Source organism: Camelus bactrianus, chromosome 30 (genome assembly GCF_048773025.1).
Source record: "Camelus bactrianus isolate YW-2024 breed Bactrian camel chromosome 30, ASM4877302v1, whole genome shotgun sequence".
Classification (NCBI taxonomy): Eukaryota; Metazoa; Chordata; class Mammalia; order Artiodactyla; family Camelidae; genus Camelus; species Camelus bactrianus.
Window position 1 is genome coordinate 16,303,087 of NC_133568.1, and position 21,277 is coordinate 16,324,363.

The following is a 21,277-nucleotide window of genomic DNA, read 5'->3' on the forward strand; positions in this document are numbered from 1 at the left end:
AGTAAACGTCCCATCTCTCTCCTCTAACACCCAGATGCACCCCGCACATACTCGTGGTGGGAGCAGCAAGGAACTGCGTACCTACTCATCTCTTTCATCAAACTTCTATAATAACAAAATTAGAATCAGGAACATTTTCTTCTGTTGTAAGCGGAAATAGCATAAAATCATTAACACACACAAAACGAATGGCACTGTAGTATTATCTTGAATGTATGATGTGTTTCCTTTAGAGCTCAACCTCCCCCCTGACAAGTTTCCAAAGGAAAAAAATATTTCCTGATAATGTAGTATCAGATAATCCATACACATAAGATAGGTGTATCAATTAATGTATCTATACCCATTTGTAATACTAGAAGCAATGTCAAAACTTAGGCTATGTTTGATCAATTTTTTGAAGCCAATATGAAGATTATGCAAATTCAGATTGTACTCGCCAGTATGGTCTTGTGCTTTATTTCAGGAATGATCCGCTAATCTAGAAAATGGGAGTTTTATTCATATATGCTGTACCTCCTGCTATTTCTGATTTTTCTGTAAGCATCTTGTTTTTTTTTTCAAGTAGTCTTTGAAAATGCTAGTTTTGATTGTCCTAAAGCCAAATCAGTAAAATTAATAAGTTTAAAAAAAAATGTATAGAGGAAGCTGCTTTGAAGGATAATGTGTAATTACTCATGTCAACATGTTTTTCAGGAGTATAATAGCACCAGTATGTTTCTTTTCTGTTTAAATGAATATAAATTATTATCTATGATCTTTAGGTGTGATTCTGGTTGCTTCATGGCTCAGATAGTTCAGGAATTCATTGTTTTGCAGTATATTACGCTTTAGCTTGAAAGGATCATTCATAGCATCCTTATTTGTAGCAGAGAGATTTTGTGACTGGAATGACTTCTCCTTTATTACATTGTATGTTACTTGGTATATTTCTGTGTATCCTTTCATTGAAAAATATGTGTCACCCCAAGTTTCTTTGGAAATGTATTTGTTGTCCTCTCTCTTTGTTTGACATTAACATCTATTCCCAGAAGAGCTCCGTTTCGGGTTTTCATGGAGCTTTGTTGACGGCTCTCTTGTAAACCCACCAGCACCCTTTCATCCCAGGATTCTGAATGCCGGCTTAGCTGCTCCGGCAAGGCTGCTATTTACTGGCAAGTTCCCATTAACACAGCCGCTACTCCTGGGTTAGATAATGGACTCAAAGGTTAAGAGCAGAGGATCTCAACAGCTCCAATCAGCAGGGCTTTTCCAGGGCTAATTACCTCTTTGCTGCGCTGACTCTAATGTGACATGTTTATTGCCTTAACTAACAACTCATTAGCTTAGTTGATGTTTTTGTCAATATTAATTCGTTCATTTAAGCCAAGTCAAAGCTTAAACAAAGATGTCCAGACTGAGAAACGGGCAGCAGAGTGACTTTTGTTTGCTCATCTTTTTTTTTTTCTCCCTTACTCAACTTCAATAAAATAAATGTGTAGAAGGGAAACATTTAGAGTGCCTGTATTGAGAATGTTGGTATTTATCCATTTGCTTGCGTAGAACAATTCTGACTTTACGTCTTCTGTGGTTACTCTAGTCTCCATGTCACAGCTTACTTAATATTTGGTGTCTATAAGGGCATCTCATTCTACTCTTTGTGTATCTGTAAAGGGTTAACGTTCAGCAGCCCCTTGATCTCTTGAATGTTTCACTGTGATTATTAGAAAAGAGATCAAGTCATTTTTCATATGATTTTAATCTCCACTCGACTAACCAATAAAATTACTTTGAGATTTATGTTGTAATGATGGCTAACTTACTTAATTAGCCTGTGTGAATTATTTCAAAAGAGGAGGAAATCATGAAGTTATCATGAAACATTTCAGTTTTTTGGCTATACTTTTGGTTAGCATTAATAGTATTTCTCAGAGAATGTCATTGTTTTCATTTTATGTATTTTTTAAAAAATGATTAACTTCTACAAGCCCTGTAGTAGTGCAAATGGGTAAGATAACTGAGCATGAGACTTTGATCGAGCAGGAAGTCAGTTACTTTGGAGAGGCATGCCAGCACCTTCAGAAGCCTGTAATACACTTGACAAGTCCCTATCACAGGATGCTTCGTGGTGCACAGCTGACCAGAGAGGGTTAAGATACACTCCAGGTCAGACGTGAGCGGAGCTGCAGCGCTGGGGAGTTTCCTCTTTGGAAAGGCCCATCTCTGCCTTGAAGGCCGGAGGCTCCCTCTGATTGGCTGGCTCCTGGAGGTGACCAGGCCTCAAGAAGGCAGATGCAAGCTATGCAAAGAGCATGGGGAGAAATCCGTGTTGCATAAGCCAGAGAAACTCCAGTTTCCTGCGTCATTCTGTACCTATAGAGCGTTACACGGACACCAAATTCTTACCGTTAGTCATGAGAAATCACTGTCCCAGGAAATTAAGACACTTTAATCTGGGTAACTTTACAATCTATATTAAATACTCTGACTCTGTTTACCTTCCCTGCTTTCTTAGCTACGATTCCTTCCGGAATCTGCTTCAATCAGGTTTTTCTGCCTTTGATTCTCCTGAAACCTTTTCGGTAAGGTAACCAGTGACTTACACGTGGTCAGACCCAACAAGCAACTCTCAGGCCTTGTCTCTATCTCCTGATATGTTGAGACTTTCTTCACTTCGCATCTGTGACACTCTCCTCTCCTGTTTCTCTTTCCTCTTTAGCCGCTGGCATCCAGTCTTCATCGTGCTCCTCTTCCCAGCCTGTGAAAGTTCTCCTCTTCCTACACTCATTCCCTGGGTAGCACACCCAGTCCTGTGGCTTCAGTGCTGTCTGTACACGGGTGATTTCCAAATTTTTAATTCTATCCCTGGTTTCTACACCAGTCTCGACTCATACATCCAAAGGCTTATCTGAAACCTACCTTCAGATACTGAGTGGGTATCTCAACCTTGAAATGGCCAACCCTGAAATTTGGATGATTGCTCTCATTTCAAAAACAAACAAAAACCTCCTCTCTCCTGTTCTGACTCATTTCAGTAAATGTCTCCACTCTTCACCAAGTTGTTCGTGCCCAGATTCTTGGAATCAGTTTTATTTCTTCTCTTTCTGTCTTGTGTCCACATCCAATCCTCAAGTGAATTCTGTCTGCTCGATCTTTAAAGAAACTTTTTTGTAATCCACAATTCACACAGCTCTCACTACTCCATCATTACTGCTTTAGTCCAAGCCATCATTATCTCTTGCCAGAACCATCATTAGAACCTCCCAGATAGCCTCCCTCAATGTCACTCCCCCCACCTCAAACCCATGATCTACTCTGTGCACAGCACCCAGCCACTTTCTAGTTGACAGCAGATCATCACTCTACTCCACGCAACTTCCACGAGTTTCTTGTGACACTTAGAATCACACCCCGTGTTGAAAAGGCCCCGCGTGGTGCAGCCCACAGCTGCCTCTCTGACCTCGTGTGCCCCCACCCTCCCCCCGTTCACTGCCATCCAGCCACACTGGACCTTGTGCCATCCCTGAGATGTCCCAGGCTGGCTCCTGCCTCTCAGCCTTTTGTGCAGGTCCTCAGCCTAGACTGCTTCTCCCACAGGTGCCCGCATGCCTCTCTTTCCCTGCTCTCAGGTCTTTGCTCAGCAGTCACCTTTTGCAGAGCCCTTCCCTCTCTGTCACTTACTACTCGACACGTCTGTTTGTTCATTTGGCTGTTATATCCCAATTGGAATGTGAGCTTTGTGAGAGCACAGACTTGGTTGACCTGCGCCTGGAACAGAGCTTGGTCCGCAGCAGGCACCAGGAGATACTGAGTGAATGAAAGCATCACTCCGCTGTTGGATGCTGAGCTAGAACTTAAGCCTGGTGTTCTCTTGCTTCACACCCTACACCCTCCCAGCCCCCCACCATTCATGCCATTCAACAACTATACACCATTTGGGAGCAGGACATAGAAGTATTTGGATCATTTAATTACAGATCGCAGAGATCCACGGCTTTGTTGTTTACTTCTTTGACATCATAAACATCTACTTCTATTACTTTACTTCTTTATTTCTGACTCTAAGATTGTCAATCAGCACTTTTTACCTTCCGTAGGCAGAGAAGGACAGTGGGCAATGAGAAATCTCCTTTTGTTTATGAGAAGGTGAGACTTACTTTAGTATGCCATCTAAAACACATGAAATACCAAAAGCAAAATGAGATTAAATTTTACTGTATGATACAACTTAGTTAATTTAAAACTCAATAGAACCGAAAAAAATATACTTTCAGTCAAGAAACATTGGATTTATACTCTTCTGATTATAGGGCAAGAAACAGCTAATTTCTTTGAATTAGGACATTTTTGACCAAGCTGGTAGTAGATTAATGAGTTTTAAAATACCTTTGTTAAACTAACTTCCTAATTTGAGTTATTTTATGCTCGTTATTAAATGGAATGATGACAGTTTTTGTGCAATGCAGGATGTAAAAAGTTTAAAAACAGTTTTCATAACTGCATTAATACAAAAGCATCTCATTATAGAAGTGTTTATTAATTATTCCTTAACCATAATAATGCACACTGCACTGGAATTATTTTTGACCAAATTAAGTACCTGTATAAAGCAAAGGAGTAGAATTCTCGATGGCACTCTGCATCCTTCTTCTTTGATGGACATTAGCAAGTGGGAGAAGGCTTCATTCACTCGGTTACACTTTGAAATAAGTGGCCAATCATTATTAATTCATTTTGCACTCATTGTAATGACATAAATCATCATAAATTCGTTTGGTTTAAAGTGCATAAAATATGTTCTCCCACAGGAATTTCCTTGTAATTGGGCTATTAATTAGTATATTTTTTTAATGTGACCTTTTTTTCCCTTCTCTACTCTTCAGAGCCAAGGGTGTTTAGTGGCCATTTCTTTATTCATGATTTTCTTTTAAGTATGAGGAACAAGTTTGTCCTAACTAGGCCTGCTGACTGGCCTAGGAGGTTCCAAAGCCCAAGAAAATGGTTTCATATATTGCCGAGCAGCAGGACAATGGTAATAATTGTCAATGACCTCTAAGGGCTCTCGGGAAAATTCTATGACATGCTTTGGTTTTATAATAATTCCAGTAAGAACATTTCATTCTCTCTTGATAAACGTGGTTTAACTCTGGCTTCTGTTTTAATTTCTAATTCTTAAAACTTCTCGTGATAGCCACTGGTTTTCCGTAAGCATCGGCTGCCAGGAAACCCAAATTCCCTTGCCTCCAGCGCGCAGACACTGCATTGAGGTCGCCTTTCCCCTGCATTTGTGCTGTCTTTCCACATTTCCCCCTTCAGCCTCTTCAGTGATCCAGTGCCTTCTTCATTCAGGGTGCTCTGGTTGCCAGAGGACTTGTAACAGATGGTTCTAGAAGTTGCCTCTCACAGGATCCCTGTCAGGGCTTCATGCTTCAGGAGAAGCATGTGAGGGAAGATTTAGCCTCCCCCCACCAAAAAAAAAAGGAAGTAAAAATTACAAATGGAAAGCTGGAAAAAATATCATTGATTTCACAACTTTTAAAATGATCTTTTTTTATTTAGTGCCATTTCAGCACAAATAGAAACAGGGTAAAAATATATGTATATACTGTATGATTCACATTCGTGTCATGAACACATCTCGTTAGTTGGATCTGTGGTTGTATGAAAATAAGGATTTGAGTTAGTGTTCAAAGTGTTCTGTTAGTGCATGTAACTGGCAGTTTAACTGTGTGTGTGTGTATGTGTGTTTTAAGTGAATAAAATAAGTCCTGTTCATTGTGCTGCAGAGAACTCAAGGTACTGTCAGGTTTAGTCTCCACCCCTGCCTTAGAAATGCAAAGGGGGAAAAATAGTGGAGTAGCAACATGAAAGTGTTATTTATTATCAAATGGTGCTGAAAATTATACCTGATGCTTATAGAAATATGTAACTATAGTTCTTTATAATTAATGAAGTGTTTTCATATAATAGGCATTCATTAAATGTAGAGTACATTAATAAAGTGAGTCTACATTTTGTGATAAGGATACAAAAATGATCCAGAAAACAAATTCATTATCTCCTAAGTAATAGCATTAGGGCGTGTGTGTGTGTGTGTGTGTGTGTGTATGTGTGTGTGTGTGTGTTATGGCTTGTATGCTGATCTTTTAAAAGAGCTGGTCATCATAAGCAGCCAGATAGAACAAAAAAAATTTTAATTGGCTTTTTTCCTTGGTTAGTTCGTGATGGGACGAGAGTCATCTTGCCAAAGCAACAAGTTAGCATAGTGTAATCCGGTAACCACAGTTTACATAGGCTCTGTTTTGCCATCTCTGTGTCAATCCTTTTCACACTTTTAGCGTTTTGCTGTTACAGCAAAGTGTAAATATTTTCTTGCAGCGTTGCCCTACTGTAGCACTTTTAAAAAACTGGTGAGATTAAGGTGGAACATTTAAAAAAAAAAAGCTTGAGAAAAAAGCTTGAGCTAAAACAGCACTAAAATATGAGCTATTGTTATTAGTCTTGACTGCATGACAACAGAATTCGTTTTTCAGCAGCCAGAGGGTCTAAGTTAATTGTGATTTATCCAATGCTGGATTTTAGTGCTTTCTGCTTTTTAAGGGGCTTTGTTTTGATTTGATTTGTTTCCAGTGCTCTAAGCCTGTCTGCATTTTGCTAGTTCATATGCACATTGGGTTAGACACACGAGTTGGGGGAGGGGTGCTGCCTGCTAAATTCCCACTATAAGGCTGTCACAGTGTCTACTGACCCATCTTACAGGTGAAAAAGACTAAGAATCTGATAACCAGGCCTTGAATATGGTCACAGATTGACTTGAATAATTGCTGACTTCTATCCTGTAACGAGTTGAGTTAGGAGCCTCTTGGCATTCTCAGTAACAAGCCAGTGACCAGTAATAGGACTTGTTGTTGAGTCTTGCATTGTGTAGTGCAGAAGTACCTTCGTAGTTCCTCAGAACAGTAAATTTATTAGCTGCCAAAGCTGTTTCCCAACTTGCCGGCATCATAGGCCAGTAAAATTTCCAAAAATAAAATTTGCAAGTATTAGCAATGCTTTAATTGTTTTATTTTGCTGAGTGCAAATACTAAAAAATACCGTATCTATAACATTCTATTAAAAACCTTTTGTTCATCAAAAAATAGTAAGAATATAATCTTAGAATAAGCCCTCCTTTCAATTGAATAAATTTAGCTTTATGAAAAAAACTTATGATATTCTTTATATTTTTATCATTTCACCATAGAGCCATGGAAACTTTGCCATAGACCAGTGTAGGTTTGTAGCTGACTCTTGGAAATTTCTGATCTGTGCATAATTTTATTGACTTTTGGGCAGATACAGTGTAATTTTCAGTGTTTGCCAAAGCAACAATTATGTACTAAGTAGTTACTGAATGTAAAGCACTGTGCTAAGCCTCATGCCAAAAAGAAAAAGTTTTTTTTTTTTTTAAATTTCACATGGCCCAGGAGACTTACTCATTTAGCAGATGTGTGAAAAGGTAATAAAGTAAAAATAAATAAGTGAAATTAGCTTTAGAGAATAGAATAAATGCCCAAAGATGCTATATTGTTGGTTGTTAAATGTATGGATAGGAATTGATATATACTAAAAAGAAGAATTTCATTCTAAGGGAAGATGCAGCAGAAATTGCCAGCTACCAACCACGTACCCCTTCCCTCTTACACGTGAACAAAACCTCATTATTGTTGAAGATGGCATTGTGGCCAGCTAGCAAACTGCATTTCCCATCCTTCCTTAAAACTAGGGAAATTATTGTATAATTTTGACCAGTGAGATAGAACCAGACTTTAAAAGGGGACTTGACTTAACTGGCACATGTCCTTTTGCCCTTCAGCCTTCTACCTTTTTCTGCCTGAAGGTGAATGCAGTGCTGTATATGCAGTTAACCATTTTGTGTCCACAATGCAACTAAAATAAAGCCAAGACCATTACAGGGGTCTTGGTAGGGCTGTATTTAGCTGCTGGACCAGTAACGGCAATCTTCTCATCGTGTGAGATAAGATAAAACGTATAAATTATTTAATCTTCTGTTTGGGGGAGACGGGTAGAGTGTCGTGAATCAAACGTAGTTGTAAAGATGTAAGTTGTGTTCAGAGATGTGTACCGGTCACATTACCCACGGCTTGGGCCACAGAGCCCTGCAGCTAACCACTTGCCTCCCACAGGTCTCAGTGATCTCATCTCAAACAGAAATAGATCACATTTTTCTATAATTCCAAAACAGATCATCAGGGAAAAAAAGAAATCATCCGCTTACTAGTAGATTTAAAATTTGTGTGTCAAATAGACCGTTTTTCTCTCGGCTTCTCTTGATGCCCCACTCATGGACTCCCCAGACTGTAAACACTGCCCTGCCAGAGCTGTCGGGATCTGTGCTGTGTGTTACCCAGAGACGCCGCAGGAGAGTTTTCCTTCTAAGATCCCCGAGTGAAGGAGAAGAAAGGAAGGGGTGGCGGTGCTCTGGGGAACCCGTGTTTCCTGTGGAGCTGGGCATCCTTCCTGTGCCGGTGGACCACACGTGCAGGGAGCAGCAGGCATGCTGCGGGCTGTTGTAGGGCCCAGGTCTTTCAGAGAAGCCTTCCTGATTTCCCCCTTTTCTGTCATTGCATTGGAAGGCAAGTGACCACATCTCCCACTTTGTCAGAAAAATGATGGAAAATCTCAATACATTGGCCACTTATGTTTTATTTTTGCTCTCAGGATAAAATTGTCAGAGTGGTGAGGAAGGTGCCTCTGGAGTTCCCACGGCAAAGTCCGTGAGAAACCAGTAAAGTCCCTAGGATGCCAGAATGCCCTGCCGGTAATGAATACAGAAATGGTAGAGTGCAGTGAAGGAAAATGATTGAAAAGCTGTAAAACACTGCTTAGGACACTTGACGTCCCTTCTGCAATACTGCTTACCAGGGACCCACCTCCAGGGAGCCCTGTCTTAGATTGGGAGCCGTTGCCGTTGGTGTTTCAGGATGTCCGCAGGGAGCAGCAGTGGAGGTTTCCCCGCAGCTCTTACGACTTCCCAGAAGTCAAGAATAACAGGAGAGCGGGAGATTTCTCAGCATTTTGAAATATCATTCTGACAAACCAGCACCGGGAGCTGCATTAGAAATGTACCTACAGGAAAGGCAGCTCTGTTTTCCATTTCAGGTCCACACTGTGTGCAGAGCACTGTGCTTGGTGGTTTGGGAGATGCTAAGTCATACGAAACATAGTTCCTACCCTCAAAGAGCGAACAAACTTGCTGAGGAGGAGGGATGTGCACAGAGATGCTTATACTTAAAAATAGTGTGTGACGAGGGACGCATCTGGTGGAAAATAGGGAACAGTGGCAACTTTTTGTAAGGGGTTTATATTTTTATGATCCTCAAAGCTTGCAGCTTCAAATAGTATATTTACATGGCTATGTATGAGAGTAAATTTTTCAAATACACGGATGAATGATGAACTTCTCAAGGAGGCTTTCCATAAATGTGTACCTTTTTAGTCGACTACAGGACTTTGTTGACCCAAGGTCCAAGACCTCTTTGAAATTTTTCTGCAGAATTTGGTGGATATGTATGTGTAATCATTTCCTGAGGAAAGGACTGATGGCTTTCAACAGATTTTTTTTTTTCTTTAATCTTTTAAAAACATTCTATTAGAACCTTTAAGGGTTCTCTGAGAAGAAATTTAGAACCACTAATTGAGAGCGCATTCACCGACTCTTACCCCAGCTGTACAGTATCCTTCTCTTCTTGTCACCTCCGTTTCAATCCATTCTAACTTAAAAATTGATTAGAACATAAAAATAAGTAAATGCTTTTATTTGTTGAGTGCTTTCAATTTAAGTTTATATGCTGTGTTCTTAATTTTGAAAACAGACAAGTTCAGCATGCTGTTCAGAACGAGCCCTGACTGCCATTCATTGAACACGTGCCGATGGGGGCACTTGACAATATACTTTGCATGCGTTAATTCGTTTAGCACTCAGGCCCTTCCTGAGCGAGAGTTACCCCCGTTTTACAGATAAGGAAGCTGAGGCTCTTTAAGTGTCTTCCTAAGCCTGCCCCCTAAGGTGTTATAAAACTGAGTAAAACTCTGTCTTGAGTCAGAAGCCTGTTCCCCTTAACCCGTATGCTGTTCAGTAATACGACTTATAAACTCTTTCTTCCCTTCAACAAACAAAAAATCTCTTCTGAATTACAGTGTACTCTTCACAATCCCTAGTGGTTTTTTTTTTCAAATGTCAAATGCCTTTTGAAGTAGATGAGCATTTGCAGCTTAATAGCCTTTAGGCTTATGTATACAAACTGCTAGTACTAATACGTAAAGGAATACGTATTCATTAAAATCTAGATCACTTCGCCAGATTTAGAAGCCATATTTTTAAAAGTTGTGTTACAAACTTGTGTGAAGGATTTACCACATACTTGACGTCATTGTGTGCCACCGGTGCACCAGGTTGTGGAGGAACAGAGATGCTTGGGACTGTGGGGGAGACTTTTTTCAAACTACACATTCTACTTTCTCCATCCCTCATCCCTATTGATAAATGTTGCCGTGATAAGCAGTGTCACTGATGAGAAGTATTCGACGTATGAACTTTGCTAGATGCATTTGAAGAAGAAGAAGAAATAGCACGTTATACTATTTGAAACCATCTCCATTTTGCAGAATGCTGAGTAGGGAGAAACATTGTTTGGAAGCTTAGAATCACCAGAATGTTTTTAATTGTATATACTTATTTATATGTAATTATTATGTAATTACAACACTTTAGAATATGGTGTAGAATATTGTAGCCTACCTTCTCTTTAAAGTATATGGTTGAACAAACTAAACTTGAAACCTTTTATAAAAACCCCTTTTCAGTTAAAAAAAAAAGGTAAATCTAAAGGGTTTATATTTTGAAAATACACTTTAAAGAAAAGTTCACAAAAGTAAAATTATTTTATTGCTCTGCCTTTTATTTTGTAATTGTAGGTAAGGCACTGACATTTCTTCTGCTGCAGCCACCAAGCCCCAAACTTCCTCCACACAGTACTGTCCGAAGAACAGCCATTGATCTGATCGGACGTGGCTTCACAGTTTGGGAGCCTTACATGGACGTGTCTGCTGTCCTGATGGGGCTTCTCGAACTCTGTGCTGATGCCGAGAAGCAGCTTGCCAAGTACGTGCTCAGGCTCAGTTCATTTGGTTTTTGTTGGTTTTGTTTTTTGGGTTGGTTTGGTTTTAGCAGAGGTGATTGATTACTCTTTACAAATTGAGTGTTTTTAATGGACAAAAATGTGGACCAATATCTCAAGAATATGAAATATTTGAAATAAATGATGAAAGGGATGTATGTTTTTGTCATTTTAACATAATTGGGATTTAGCTTTGAGCCAGTGGGTGACTTATGTGACATAATTTTAAATTTATATGTATTGTGCCTCAAGATATATCAGCTAATAATGGTATAGACATACCATATTTAAGACAAATTATATATATATATATATATATGTATTTGCTCAAAAATGTTTTACTGATAGAATACATGACCACATAGTTTGAAGAATTATTCCTTTGCACTCATGTTAATTTTTAAATCAACTTTATTGAGTTTTCATTTGCACACAGTCGAGGATCAGCCGTAAGGAGGTTGCAGTGGTCCAGGGAAGCAGTGATGTGAGTAGTGGGCTAGGAAGATGAGCTGAGGCAGCTCCTAATAGGAGATCCGGGTGGTGATAGAGGTTAGTATTGACTTGAGAACTCAGCTTCCTGGTTCCTGGAGGAAGTCTGTTTTGTTTTGTTTTGTTTTGGTGATATCATACACATAGAACATGAAATTTACCACTGTTTCCCTCTTAAAGTAGACGATTCAGTGACATTCTGTACTTTGAAAACGTTATGCAGCCATCACCACCACGGAAACTCCATACCCATCACATGGTCACTTCCCGCTCTCCCTCCCAGCAGCCCCTGGCAGCCACCAGTCTGCTTTCTGTCTCTATGAATTTCCTATTCTGGACGTTTCATGTACGTGGAGTTATACAGTGCGTGGCCTTTTGTGTCTGGCTTCTTTCACTTAGTGTACTGATGCAGCGTTTTTCAATACTTCACTTCTTCTAATAGTTGAACTCTATTCCTTTCTGTGGATGTAGCACATTTTGTCTCTGTTTATCTGTTGATGGACATTTGGGTTGTTTTGAAGAGAGCTGCTGTGAAAATTCCTGTAGAAGTATTTGTTTGAACACCTACTTTCATTTCTCTTAGGTAGATACCTAAACGTGGAATTGCTGGGTCACGTGGTAATTCTGTGTCTAACCTACTGAGGAACCACCAAACTGTTTTCCACAGCAGCTGTATCATTTTCTGTTCCTACCAGCAGTTTATTGTTGCTTTTTTAGTGTCATCATCCTAGTTGAGTGTGAATTCCTAAAGGTAGGGATTCTTGACGTGCCTCTCCTAATGTTCAGGCAAACCTTGCTTTATTACACTTTGCTTTATTGCGTTTCACAGATACTGTGTTTTTGTTTTGTTTTTTTCACAATTTAAAGGTCTGTGGCAACCCTGCATCAAGCAAGTCTATTGGCACCATTTTTCCAACAGCATTTGCTCATTTCATGACTCTGTGTCACATCTTGGTAATTGTAGCAATATTTCAGACTTTCTTACTTTGTTATATTTTTTATGGTTGTCTGCGATCAGTGATCTCTGATGTTATTTTTTAAATTGGCTTGACATTTTTTAGCAATAAAGCATTTTTTAATTAAAATATGGACTTAAAAAAATACATAATGCTATTATTGCACACCTGATAGACTACAGGATAGTGTAAACATGGTTTTTGTGTGTTTACTGGGAAACTAAAAGATTCATGTGACTCCCTTTGTTTTAATATTCACTTTATTGTGTTGCTCTGGAACCATACCTACAGTATCTTCAAGGTCTGCCTGTAAATGTTATCACCTCTTTGATTTTTTTCAGTAACTGGCATTTCATTCTTATCATTGTTAACCTTTTAAAAAACTAGAGTTCTCTGCCCTTTCCTTCCCTGTTGCCTCTCTCACACCCCAAGTTGCTTCATGTTTAGTGTGCTTTGCCGTCGTCTGTGTGCTGGCTGCTCTATGCTCAGGAAGTGGAGACCAGAGAAGCAGCTGAAGGCTGGACTGGAGAGCTGGGCACCACCAGCCCAAAGCCCCAAGATTGAGTGGTCAGGGACAGGTATTTGTTCCAAACTAAGCAGCACCCCCCCTCCTATTCTCAACTTCACCTCTGGTCTCCCTACCTGTAAGTTCTTCGGCAAATTACTTCACCTCTCACCCCAGTTCCATGTACATCATGGGACTAATTAAACACCTACCTCATAAGGCATATGTTCAATGAGTTTATATTTGCAAAGTGCTCGGAAGAGGACCTAGCACATATTAAGAGAGTAAATGGATGGTGTTAGTATGGACGGTGCTTCCATTGTTACTGTCCCAGTGTTCTGCAGGGAAGGGATGCCCATTTCTAGAATGAACACTTGGACATAGTGGCAGCTGGGATAGTTTCTGGATACAGGAGGCCTGAAGGTTCTCAATTGACTTCAAGGATTAGGAGGAAATGTGAGCCCATGACTTGGCAGCAGCAGTAAGAGGCAGCTGGCCTCTGTGCAAAGTCCAGACGTATTTTCAAGCTTTTGCCCTCCCCTTGGCTGTAGCTGCCATGGATAGCCTCCATAATCGCCCGTGTGGCTTCTGTTAGCACAGCTCTGCTGGTTACCTTGAGAAGCCTTTAGCGTTTTTGACTGTCCAGACTTTTGCTGTGACCTAATTTTATAGCCTATTTTCAAATCTGATCTAAACACAATTTCAATAGTTTGTGATCTTGTTTTGTTGCCTTGGAGAAGCGATGGGTTTTTATTTCAGGCTAGCCATTTAATATTTTGTGCTTAAATAAGTTTACACGAAGCTTATATCAGCAGACATAAAGACGTGCTGTCTTTTATCTGCATGGAGTATGTCCACAGACACAAATACTCTGAGTTTTCAGTGGCTAATTCAAATCTTGCTATTATATCCTTTTCTGTCACGAAGATTAGTATAACTCTCTTTGCACAGCTCTGAATAAATGAATGTATCAGCCTGTAGCCTTGAGGAGTCCAATGTAATTTTCATCATGATAAATTGCATAATAAGCAAGAAAATGTTTGCTTATTAATCTAGAACAAGATTTAGATTGAAAGTGGCCTGTGGCACACTGGTACAGGCTGCAGAAGGACTGAGGTGGGGCCAGATGGCGCAGCGGCACGTGCAGGGGTGACTGTGCACCTAACCCTCGTGGTGCCTCCTGCGCCGCCCCTTCTGTGCCTGACTCACAGCTTTGGTGTGTGCGTGGTGACAGTGCTCAGCTGCCTTGCTCCTGACTGTGATCTCAGGCTTGCTTTATGAAGAAGCTTTTATGTTAAGCTTGTACTTTTTGAAAATTTCAGTTCACGTTTACTGAGAAAGAAAAAAAGAAAAACATAAGCAACATTTCCGTCTTTATTCCTGTTCTTGTGAGTTTATGAAGGATGGGCTCAGGACAGGGCAGCTCAAACTGCTGCCTGGTTCTGATAGCAGAGCTTCTTTCTCTCCCTCTCTCCCGTGTGTCCACATCCTTTGTCAGAGGTGACTCCTGAGAGGTCTCCTGAAAACCTATATGTGGCTCAAGGTTAATATTTTCCCAAATGAATAATGATTTTGTTTTCAGAAATGTGACTTAGAATTTTACATCTTCAAAATAAAACCAGCTTTTTTCCAGTGTTTTCAAATATTTTGCCAACTTTTGCACTGTGTTTATTAACTAAGCAAGCATTTATCGAATCACTCATATGTGGCAGGGACAATGTTAGGTACTGTATGTAGTTACAAAGTTGCATGAAACAAAGATCAAGGTGCTTGCAGTCTTACGGGAAAAGTAAGATCCTACAGGAAAGATATGATCTTGTAAGAAAGGACAGTAAAGATACGGACATTGAGAGCATGGCAGGTGCATCACAGCCGAGTACTTGGACAGGAGGGCACAAGGAAGAGTTTCATTTGAATCTTTCATTTGAATGATTGTGAGGAGAGGCGGGGAAGAAAAAGGACTCTTAAAACAATACAAGAGAAAGTCCGGCATGCTCCACATGTAGGGAGATGAAAGTAAACATTATTTTTAGCTCATTTCATTCATTAATTCCTTGTAGAACTTAAACCATGGGATGCTCTCCAAAAACTTGAACATAATTGCTGTCCTAGTTATCTTCAGGGAATAGACTTGGGGTCAAAGACAGGATTGATTTTACCTTTTTCTTTATTAAAAGATTCTAAAAATGATTATGAAAGATTATGAAATGGATCTGAAAAAGGTACTTTCTCTTGTCCACAGGAAAACTGTGGTCAGTGAAAAAGGTGAGGTCTCACTGACACCAAAAGCCACTCTCTCCCCACTGTGCCGTCCTGCATTTGAAATGTTACACCCACAGAATTCAAGTCCAGCAGAGTGCTAACTTTAAGACAACCTACTCAAAGGACTTAAAAGTGGTCAACGCAGAATTTTGAGTGTACTTTCAGATTTTAAACATCTACTTAATAAAATCATTTCTATCCAGACTTTTGTGCCTTCTGGAAAGTAAAGCCCGTTTACATGTCAGTAAGCCCACCGACTGCTTGGGCCAGGTACTACGTGCTCATCCTTATGTATTTAAACACCTGTCATGTGATTTGCCTGCAGTAAACATTTAATAAAGTCGTAGAATTTTAGAGACAAAAATCTTCAGCAGCGTCCGATCCAATGCCCTCAATATGCTATTTAGTAAAAGTAAGCTTGAGAGATTAAACAACTTGTCTGAAGTTACACTAGTCCTGTAAGAGCTGAGACTATCGCCTGGGTCTCCCGACTCCCATTTGGCTGCTCCCATACCTCATGATTATGCCACCCGGTCTATGACGAGTCATCCACGGGTAGACCCCCAATAGAGGAATTTTTTAAATTAATGATATTGAGCTGCTCATTTATGTTGGACTGTTTAGTAGAAAATGGAGGCTGCACTTCATTGAAATCATAGGTTGAGCCATCCCCAGCTAATTGGAAAAAAATAGAGACACATTCAGTATTATCTTTTTTATAAACTCATGATTTTTTAGATCTGCATGGGTTATGTACATATGGATAAAATGTTAGAGACAGCAGAAAGTCCTACTTAAAAAAAAATTTTTTTGGCAGGGGGGTTAGGTTTGTTTATTTATTTTTAGAGGAGGTACCTGGGATTGAACCCAGGACCTCCTGCATGCTAAGCATGTGCTCTACCATTTGCACTATACCCTCCCCCCAAAATCCTACTTTTTAAAAAAATAGAAGTACAGAGAAATCCTTGTACTCTTGTATGCGTTGTAGTCTGTGACTCTGACTCCGTTTTCCCAGTTCGTGTTGCAGACCTTTAAAGAGCAGGGCAGGGCGGGTCTCTCACCTCAGCACCCCCTGACTGACAGATGTGGATGAACACAAGAAACCCGCTGCATTTTCTGGAATACTCACAGTTGCCAAACTTTAAGAGAGAAACATAGTCACTGGAAATCACACATGCTTTTATAACATAGATAAGCCCCATATGTTAGAAAGATTCTTTTCAAACATTATATAAAATAGAGATGGAGGAAAAGAATTGACATTTTAACTCAAATCTCAATCCTATTTTTGGATTTGAGAGCCAGGAAATAGAGAAAAGAACACACAGTACAAATGCTAAAGTGCTTTAGGCTTTAATATTTAGATTATTTTTCCTATTCATGACATTTATTTTTAGTAGAAAATTATAGTCTGAGGAAACCATTTAACTGCATCATGTTAGCACAGATTTTACTCATTGTAAATGTGCACAGTATATAGGAGATAGGTCTAAAAGATATGCGCTTGGAGGAATTGCCACCTTTGAGTTAGGAAATTAATGCCACCTGTGACTTACCAAATTAAGGTCCCACATGACAAAGAGGAAATGGAGATTCCTTATTACATTGAAGACAATTGTTAACACACCTGTTTTATCAGGAAGTGGGTAGGATGGAATTCCCAGATGTTATGTATGTTATATAATTAAGTATATATTTTTCAAAATAATTTTAGTCTGTGTTTTCAGTGGGGAGTGTTGTTAATGCCCTGTTACTGTTTGTCTTAGTTCACTTGGGCTGCCATAACTAAGCACATAGACTGGGTGTCTTAAACAGCAGACACTTATTTTCACAGCTCTGGAGGTCAAAGTCTAAGATCAAGGTGCTAGCAGGGCAGGTTTCAGTCTGAGCTCTCTCCTCTTGGCTTGTAGGTGGCTGCCATCTTGCTCTGTCCTCACGTGAGTTCTTTGTGGGCAAAATTGAAAGAGAGAGAGTGAGCTCTCTGGTGTCTCTTAGAAGAGCACCAATCCCATCACAAGAGCCTCACCCTCCTGGCTTCTTGTAACTCTTATCTCCCAAAGGCCCCATCTCCAGATACCATCACACTGAGGCGTAGGGCCTCAACATAGGAATTTCAGGGAGACATAGGCGCTCAGTCCGTAGCACTGTTGACCATGATCTGCAGGTTATTCTATGAAAGTTTAAGTGTTTTCCCCTCTGAATGTTCCCTTACAGTATTCCTCAATTTGACAGATGGGGAAGTCTGACAGTTGTAGATGATGACATTTAACTGAGGTTGTCTTACGTGTAACTTTTAAAAAGCTTTTACTGTGATGGAGTAATGGCTAGAGCAGGATTAATGAGCATTCAGGTAAGGAATGAGCTTGGCCTGAGTGGACTATTCTTCTATTCATGGCTTTTATTTAAAATATCTGTCATCTCTGGTACCTCGTATGGGATGTGCTTACTGAAATGCTGAGCAAAATAGTGTGTCATATCATATTTTTCAGAATAAAGACTGAAACCAAGACCCACCTATAAACCTATATAACAAATGATCTGCGTAACAGCCAGATAAGCAGGATCAGGTGGAAAGAGTGAGTTCTGTGTTTACATACAGATTCCAGAATAAGGCAGCCACCCCTTTAATTTCAGACCTCTGATAGTATGATCCTTCCTCATTCAGTTAGAATCCCTCATTAAAAAGTACATCGCACGCCCAGTACACTTTTGACTTTCAAGATAACTGCATGCAGAATTCAACTTTGTCTGCTGGGACTACCGGATCAATTACTTTGGCTTCGTTGCCTAGTCAATTCAGTCAAATAACTGGCTTAAGTGATTTTTTTTCCTTCCTGCTGAATTTGCCAGGTAACTTCATTTTGTGTGTAACTATTGAGCTACCATCGTGTCCAAGGGCGGTGCTGGGCACTTTGGGGGGATACAGAGGGTTATGGTTCCAATCTGTACAGAGTTCATAATGCAAAACGAATTCATAGTGCCTGGCAGAATGAGACTCAGTGCTAAGGGCCTGGAGTAAACGGGTTTTGTTGTTGGCTGTTTTTGCTTCAGTAGGTGGTGACTGAGTGCAGTGGCAATTGTGAAATAGCATGCAGGCTTCCACAAGAGCTGAACAGAGAGGAGGGAGGAGAGTGACCCAGTGGGAGAAGAGGTAGTGAAGAAGCATCAGCAAAATACAATTAAGAAAGGAATTGAATCTTAGGGACTAGCTTTGAAATTAGCCTGGCCTCAGAAGCATGGGTGTGGAAATGACCGCGTTATAATAAATTAGCGAAACTAGATCATGGAGGGCCTAGACTCTCAAGTCAAAGAGTTTAAGCTTTTTCTAAGCCGTAGGACCCACTGAGGTTTTTAAGCAGGTTAACCATGAAATAAACTTGGGCTTTGGGAAGATTACTCTGGCAGTGGTGCATTGAAGAGACAGTAGAGGGGAGAGGCGAGGTTTCTCTTCTTCCCCTGTTGCCTTGGCAACTCCTTTCTGTTATCACACCCAGCGACCGCCTGCTTTTGCACTGTGGATGCTCTAAAGGTCACCGCAGAGCCCTGACCTCAGAGCAGTAGATGTGTCCACATGTTGACGTCCTACCGGATCCTGATGACAGGAATCGCTCACATGTGCGCGTCGATGCCTCTACAAATTGTGGTGTTCCATTCTCTGATGTGTCTTTGGGTGGCTTCCTCCCACCCCTTTTATTTTCTCCAGAAGTTGGCTGTCCTAAGAGACATTGTGCTGCTACCTTGCCTCCTCACTGAACTTCTCTGGATCTGATTTCTCCTTCATAAAATACTGATGTCACCACCTCGTAGGGATGCTCTGGGCAGATGCAAGAGGACATAAAGTAGCACGGGGAAGCCCCCCCTTCAAACCTCCGCTGACAGTCCAAGCACAGTTCTCAGAAGTTCCTCTCTCTCATGCCTCGTGCCACGTGTGCAATGAGCTGCCCTGGAAACAGACACTCCTGTTCCCTGGCTGAGTGCTTGGCAGAGATGTTGCCTAGGGGATCTTCTCCAGCATCAAAATTTTGTGATTTTATTGATCTTAGGAAATTTGATTAAGGTTTGTTCAGAATTGTTCAATTAGCATAACCATTTTTGTTGGTTTCAGCTTTCAACATTATCAGTCAACACCTATTCATCCATGCTGATGAAAGAAAGGAAACATCATAGAATATCTAAAAAGTTTAGCTTCTGGTTTTTTTTAAAACTTAACCTTAAAATATGATCTAAACTTTACAATAATTATTTAAGCAATCTAGCCCAGCACTGCTCACGTCGTAATTATTTCTTTGGCTGAATTTTCAATAATAAAGTTTAAGCCAGAAAAGAAACTGGCTAGCTACCCCACCCTGCTTTCCTGCTGAACACCTCTGTCCAGCCCCTACTGGGTCCCTAGGGCATCAGGGTCTTCCCCAGGGGGTGATGTGCCCACCACTGCGTTCCGTCTGTTTATTGTTCAATATGTGTGTTTGTTCTCTCAGCTCACATCTTGCTTTTTAGTGGTAAACATCAAAGGAAACCTCTCCTCCAGGTTCCTGCTTTATATCTACCCTCAGCTGGGAAGAAAGAATAGAGACAGTTACCGTATCCATCAAAGACTGAAGCAGTTTTAACAGTCACAAAGAAATTATCAGCAGAATTTTCTATAATCAATTTACCTTCTTTTAACAATAATGAGAATGATGTAATGCCTCTTTATTTTCAACTGAAAGTTAAAATAACGATTCTTAGGTCAATTACAGAGATACTAGTAAACTTGAGAATTTTTAGCAAACAGAATCCAGTTTACCCATGAGGCACACAGACTTATTTAATTGGAGCAGGACAGATCCTAATATAATTCCATATGGATATTTAAGTATCAAAATTATTTAACTAGAGGGAGAAGCTGTAGTGGATGTTTTACTGAGTAACAAAATACTCCCTGCATACAGTTGGTGTGCAGATCACATGCCACATTTTAATGAAGAGTCTCAATGCTTTCCCCAGTAGTCTATACAAAATGTAAAGGAAGCTTACAAACAGAAGAATATTATCATTTTTATGTTTTAGGAGTGGCAGAGGAATACATAGCATCGCTATCTTATCGGAACATTCTCAGTCTAGAAAGATTTAGTTCATCATGTACATACTCTTTTTTTTCTCTTTTTCTTTCCAGTTTTATTGAGGTATAATTGACATACAGCACAGTGTAAGTATTAAGGTGTACAGCGTAATGATTAGACGTATGTACGTCATGAAATTACTACCACAGTAAGTTTAGTGAATATCTGTGATCTCATAGATACAAAATGAAAGAAAGAGAAAAAATATTCTTTGTGATGAGGACTCTCAGGATTTAGTCTCTTAACAACTTTCACATAGAACACACTGCTGTGTTAAGTATATTTATCAGGTTGTACATTACATCCCCATCACTTATTTATCTTATAACTGGAAATTATCATGTACATATTCTTATATATAGTCTGGGAGATGCCAGGTACCTGTTCTTTATAGAGAGAACTTTTGCGTCAATACTGAGTAACTGTTGGCAGCACATGCTGCTTCGTGGGTTGCTTCTGAAGTACCAAGTGTGGGGTAAACCAGCACACCTGAGGATGTTTCAAGCTAAAAATGTTATACAAACGAAAAATACATTTGCCATTTCAGTTCTTTTGATAATTTCACGGACAGGAGTGAATTTGACTTCTGCTCAGATATAGGCCTTAAATACATAAGCCTTTTATCTTGGCTTTATAAGCAAATTATTACCTTTAACTTCTTTAAGGGAAAAAAAAAAGGAAAATATCCTGCACAGTATTCTTCCTTGCCTTATTTGGAGCTTTGTGATATGTATTCAGTACTAGTTCTTGATAATTTGTTAACAAGGCGTTTTTAACACTTGGGGCAGATGCACATACTGTTTT

The 21,277-nt window shown here is 39.9% G+C and overlaps 1 protein-coding gene across 5 annotated transcripts in view; it reads left to right on the forward strand.

Annotated features, from left to right (window-relative positions):
• Positions 1 to 21,277, forward strand: part of WDR7 (WD repeat domain 7) — a 276,960-nt gene that overhangs the window by 172,906 nt on the left and 82,777 nt on the right. For all 5 annotated transcript variants that reach the window (XM_010961322.3, XM_010961325.3, XM_010961324.3 and 2 more), the window contains one exon: positions 10,957 to 11,143. In XM_010961322.3, the coding sequence (XP_010959624.1) occupies positions 10,957 to 11,143 (187 nt within the window). The remainder of the gene's footprint in view (positions 1 to 10,956; positions 11,144 to 21,277) is intronic.